The sequence below is a fragment of the Propithecus coquereli genome, unplaced genomic scaffold (genome assembly GCF_000956105.1).
Source record: "Propithecus coquereli isolate 6110/MARCELLA unplaced genomic scaffold, Pcoq_1.0 Scaffold94, whole genome shotgun sequence".
Taxonomy (NCBI): domain Eukaryota; kingdom Metazoa; phylum Chordata; class Mammalia; order Primates; family Indriidae; genus Propithecus; species Propithecus coquereli.
Genome location: NW_012155729.1, coordinates 3525376 through 3531534, shown reverse-complemented (window position 1 = coordinate 3531534; position 6159 = coordinate 3525376). Strand labels below are relative to the sequence as shown.

At 37.4% G+C, this 6159-nt stretch overlaps 1 protein-coding gene across 1 annotated transcript in view; it reads left to right on the top strand.

Annotated features, from left to right (window-relative positions):
• The window catches only part of GDI2 (GDP dissociation inhibitor 2), a 43200-nt gene that overhangs the window by 23914 nt on the left and 13127 nt on the right, over window positions 1-6159 (top strand). The window contains exons 5-6 of the mRNA XM_012664902.1: window positions 442-640; window positions 2167-2299. Coding sequence (XP_012520356.1) covers window positions 442-640; window positions 2167-2299 — 332 coding nt within the window. The remainder of the gene's footprint in view (window positions 1-441; window positions 641-2166; window positions 2300-6159) is intronic.

The following is a 6159-nucleotide window of genomic DNA, read 5'->3' as shown; positions in this document are numbered from 1 at the left end:
TAAAGTGAGTTTATAGCTTCTCTTCATCTGCTTTTTAGTGGAAAAAGCAGTGAATTGATTATCTAGGCCTTCCTTTAGGTAAGTGAGCAGCAGCATCAACATCTAAATCCAGCTGATGTGAACTCGAGTGTAGAGGGATGCCTCCAGGGGGACATCGCAAAGTCGTATTTGTACCTAGTAAGAGACATCATTTGACTCACAGTTCATTTAATTAAGTATTGGTTACAGTCACTTGTAGTTGTGTGGTGCAGTTGAAGACTTCATAACTGACTTGTTCTAAAGTGTTGTGAAACTGAAAGCCACGCAGTCCACATTCCCGTGTCTTAAATGGCGCCGTGGATTCCTCAGTGGAAGACATGGCGTGTTTAAACTTTCCACTCATCCTTTCTTTTCTTCAGTGTCCTATTGTAAATGTGTACCTTTTGAAAAATTGTTTTTTAGGCTTAATGGGACTGTTTGAAAAACGCCGCTTCAGAAAATTCCTAGTGTATGTTGCCAACTTTGATGAAAAAGATACCAGAACTTTTGAGGGCATTGATCCTAAGAAGACCACGATGCGCGACGTGTATAAGAAATTTGACTTGGGCCAAGATGTTATAGATTTTACTGGTCATGCTCTTGCACTTTACAGAACTGATGAGTAAGTATTTTGGTTTCTAGGTTTGTATTTTTCTTGGAACACTCACTGAATTTCCCAATTCTCTCCCAAGTGGAAATTCTAACAAAACAAATATTAGCTCATTAAATATGAAATGTCCAATTTTGAATCCAAAGTTTAGTTTATTATATCTCAAACAAGAAGCAGTATAGTTGATCCAAGTATGTGCCTGAACTGTCAACACAGTGCTGCCATCTCAAGGGTAGCTTGTTTATGCCAGCAGCGAAGAAGCCTGGAGAGCCAGTGGCGATGAAATCGTGAAAGGCGTTTTTCACAGCTCATTCAGAATTGAATATTTTTCCTTGCCAGAAGTGGTTATAAGCCTGGAAGAAGTGGTAGTCAGTTGGTGCAAGGTCTGGTGAATATGGTGGATGACAGAGTTTCCAAGTCCAGCTTCTGTAGCTTGAGCAGCGTTGTTTGTGCAACATGTGGTTGAGCATTGTCTTGCAAGAGGATTGGCTTGTTTCTGTTGACCAATCTCAGCTGCTTCATTGCAAGCATCCTCCTCATTTCAACCAGTTGGTTGCAGTAGACATCTGCTGTCATCGACTGACCAGGTTTCATGAAGCTGTAGTGGATACTACCAGTGCGGGACCACCAAATAGACCCCATTAGCCTTTTTTGATGAATATTTGGTTTTGGACTGTGTTTTGGCACTCAATCTTTATCCAACCATTGCAGTGAATGCTTGTGATTGTCAAAAAGAATCTATTTTTTCATCACATGTAACAATACAGTGTAGAAATGGTTCACCTTTATGTCATGACAGCAAAGAAAGGCAAGCTTTGACACGATTTCTCTTCTGAAGCTCGTTTAATTCATTCAGTACCCATCTATCCAGCTTCTTTACCTCGCCCATTTGTTTCAAATGGTCCAATATTGTTGGAATAGTAACGTCAAACCTTGCTGCTAGTTCACGCATAGGTTGAGATGTATTTGCTCCCACCACAGTTTTCAGTTCATCATTATCCACCTTGGTGTCAGGTGACCCACATGGCTCATTTTCAAAATTAACCAGAAGGAACTTCTCAAACCATCGATGTACGTACGTTCTTTAGCCACACCTTGCCAAACACTATGATGATATTTTGAGCTGTCTGCACTGCATTGGTTCCATGATGGAATTCATATTCAAAAATAACAGAAATTTTTGACTTATCCATGTTTTCACAAAAATGGCTCTAAAAGTGAAAGATAATCACAAGCCAGATTATGTGTTTGGAAGACCAAGAATGTACCTTTACAATAGGGAAAAAAGAAGTGTTAAAGTGAAATGTCAGATCAGCTGTCAAACTTGGTACTTAAAGAAATCGGACATTTCATACCCAATGACCCAATATATAGCCGTGTTACACTGTGAAAGAAGAGATTCTAGTTGCAAATTAATGTTGGAAGTTTTTAAGTGAAATATGAAAGTAGTAGGTTGAAATCACTTCAGAAAAATTTTAAACTGAACACCAAGAATGAAAACTAAAGCCCCTTTCTAATACTCATTTCCTTTTCTCCAGCTACTTAGATCAGCCATGTTGTGAAACCATTAATAGAATTAAACTTTACAGTGAGTCTTTGGCAAGATACGGCAAAAGCCCATACCTTTATCCACTCTATGGCCTTGGAGAACTGCCCCAGGGATTTGCCAGGTAAGAGCCTTGTGTTAGGCCATTTGCTACAACCTCACTCTTCCTGAATATGTGCACAAGATACCGTTTGAATACAATATAGGATATACAGAAGATACAGCTTGAATACAACATAGTATATACATAAGATACAGTTTGAATAATGAGACGAGATACGTCTATGAGTAATGAGATGCTTTTTGTTTTTGTTGAAATAAAATTTACATGCAGTGAAATGCCTAGATCTTCATTTTTTTAAAAAAATTCCATTTCATAAATGTATAGACTTGTGCAACTAAAACCCCAATTAAGATATAGAGCATTTTCTTTACCCCAGAAAGTTTTCTTTTATTACCTCATAAACAGTACTGCCCCCAGCAATTAGATTTATGATTTTTATCGCCGTAGATTACTTTTGCTTGTTCTTAAATTTCATTTACAAGGAGTTAATACAATATGTGCCCATTTGTGTCTGGCTTTTGCATAAATATTTTTGAGATTCATCTATGTTGATGCATGTTCTGGTAGTTTGGGGTTTTTTAAAATCATTGAATAGGGTTCCATTATATGAATTATATGAACATACAACATTCTCCTATTGGCGGACAACTAGGCTGTTTCAGTTTTTGGCTGTGGTGCATGAAGCTGCTGTGAAATTTTTGTGTACAAGTCTCTGTGGATATAAGTTTTCATTTCTTTTGGGTAAATATTGGGAGTGAAATTGCTGACTAATCTGGCAAAGTACGTGTTTAACTGCATAAGAAATGGCTGAACTGTTGTCCAGAGTGGTTGTGTCGTGGTGCCTGCGCTCAGTAATGTGAGAGTTCCGGTGGCTCCACGTCCTTACGCGGCAGGACTGCACTGTTTGCCCTCACTGCAGCTTTCAGTTGTGTTTTGCAAGGAATTTGACCATCTCAAATGAGTTGTTGAATTTATTTATGTAATGTTCCTTTATTTTCCTTTTGATATGTGTAGGCTCTGTAGTGATGTTCTTATCTTCATTTGTGTGATTGGCAATTTATATTTTCTCTTGTTAGGATTTCATCAGTTTTATTTATCATTTAAAAGTATTGAATTTTTAGCTTCATTTTCCGTCGTAGCTTATCTTCTATTATATTGATTTCTGTTCTTAATTTCTTCCTTCTACTTGGGTTTAATTTGATTTTCTTCTTTTTAGCCTTTTAAGGTTGAATCAGATAATTGCTTTTACTCTTTTGTTGTCTGATGTAAATTTAAAGGTTTTATTTCCCTCTAAGTCTGTTCTTTCCAATATGTTGCCACTGTCTTTCCTCTGATTTTTCTTTTCTTTGACCCTTGAGTTATTTGTAAGTACATTAATTTCTAAACATTTGGAGATGTTTGTAAATACCTTATTGTTTTTACTGATATCTAATTTAATTTTATTATGGTTAGAGAACAAACTTGTAAAATTTCAATCCTTGAAATTAATTGAGGCATATTTTATGGCTGAATATACAATCTATCCTAGTAAATATGCCCTTGAAAAGAATGTGTATTCACCATATGTTAGGTGGAATATTCTATAAAGGTAGCTGATAGAGTTGTTCAAATGTGTCTTCTTACTGATTCTTTTTCTAGTTCTGTCAGTTAAGGAGAGAGGGTTTCCTACCCAGGTGGCGAGATCTGTTTTTCACTTTAATTCTGTCAGTTTGTACTTCATACATTTAAAGCCTTTTTACTAGGTGATATTCATTTCTGATTATGACTTCCTAATTATTTGACCCTTATCATTATAAGATGTTTCTCTTTATTTCTGGAAATAACTCTTTATCTTCAAGTTGTCTTTGTCTGATACTGATAGAACCGTACCAACTTGCTTATGGTTTGCATGATACATCTTTTCCTATCCTTTTACTTTTAAACCTTCTGTCTTCATATTTAAAGTGAGTCTGTCGTAGAGAGCATATGGCTGAGTCTTGTTTTTTTATCCATGGTGACAACCTTGGCTTTTTAATTGGAGTGTCTAGTCCATTTATTTGTAATATGATTATCAATATGGTTGGGATTAGGTTTGTTAAACTGTTCTCTTCCCCCACCCCAGTGTTTTTTCTCCTTTTTCTTGTTCCTCTTTTTGTATTGGTCAAATATATTCTTGTTTTCTATCTTAATTCCAACAATGGCTTTTTAGCTATGCCTTTTTAACTTTTTAGTACTCACCCTATGAATGATAGTCATGTATCTTTTTTTTTTTTTTTTTTTTGAGACAGAGTCTATGTTGCCTGGGCTAGAGTGCCGTGGTGTCATCTTAGCTCACAGCAATCTCAAACTCCTGGGCTCAAGCGATCCTTCTGCCTCAGCTTCCTGAGTAGCTGGGACTACAGGCATGCGCCACCATGCCTGGCTAGTTTTTTCTATATATTTTTAGTTGTCCAATTAATTTCTTTCTATTTTTAGTAGAGACGGGGTCTCGCTCTTGCTCAGGCTGGTTTCGAACTCCTGAGCTCAAACAATCCACCCGCCTCGGCCTCCCAGAGAGCTAGGATTATAGGCGTGAGCCACCCCGCCCGGCCGATAGTCATGTATCTTTGATCATAGTTGATTTAGAGTTATTATTGTACCGCTTTACATAAGATGTAAGAGCTTTGCAACAGTGTCCTTCTGTTTACCATTTTCTTTTGCGCTGTTACCTGTATTTTATATCTCTGTACTTTATAAATCCCGCACCTTCATATTTTATATAACCTCCCATAATACAGTGTTATAATTTTTTGCATTAAGCAATCAGTTTTAAAAAATGAAGAGAAAGGTAAAAGTAATCATTTATATTGATCCACATATTTACCATTTTTGTTCCTTTTCATTCTTTCTCATAAATCATTGTTTCCACTCGTGTAACTTCTCATTAGCTTTTCTTTGACATTCTTACATAGGTCTACTAGTGCTAATTCTCTCAGCTTTGTCTGGAAATGTGGTTTCACCGTCATTTTTGTAGGCTGTTTTGATGGCTCGGGTTGTTTTCATTCAGCACATCGAAGCTGTGTTCCCTCTCGGTGGCCTTGGTTTTGAATGAGGAGCTAGCCATCACTGGTGTCATTCCTTGTCCTGTGTGTAGAATGTGTTTTCCTCCTCTGGCTGTTTTCAGACTTTCAAGATTGTCTTTGGTTTTTCATAGTCTCACTGGGATTTTCCTGGGTGGTTTTGCCAGGATGATTTTGCCTTGGAACTACTTGGATGTTTAATGTTTTTATATCAAATTGGGAATTTTAAAAATCGTTATTTCTTCAGGTATTCTTGTCCTGTTTTCTCTCTGCCTTCCTTCTGAAACAGCCACTTGTATGTTAGATGCTTGATATTATTCCTTAGGTCACCGAGGCTCTGCTCATTTGTTTTTCTTTTGTCATTTTTTCTGTGTGTTTTGTGTTGAATAATGCCTGTTCATGTGTCTTCAAGTTCCCTGACTTCTTTTATTTTTTTTTATTTTTTTTTTGAGACAGAGTCTCATTCTATTGCCTGGGTTAGAGTGCCATGGTGTCAACCTAGCTCGCAGCAACGCCAAACTCCTGTGCTCTGGCGATCCTCCTGCCTCAGCCTCCTGAGTAGCTGGGACTACTGGTGCGCACCACCACGCCTAGCGAATTTTTTCTATTTTTAGTTGCCCAGCTAATTTTTAAATTTTTTGTATAGATGGGGTCTTGCTCTTGCTCAGGCTAGCCTCGAACTCCTGAGCTCAAGCAGTCTTCCTGCCTTGGCCTCCCAGAGTGCTAGGATTATAGGTGTGAGTCATCACACCCAGCCACGTTCCCTGACTTCTTTTCCTGCTATCTTCAATAGGCTATTAATACCGTTCAGTGATTTTTAATTTTTATATTGTACTTTCTAGATCTAGAATTTCCATTTGTTTTTAATATAGTTCTCATTTGT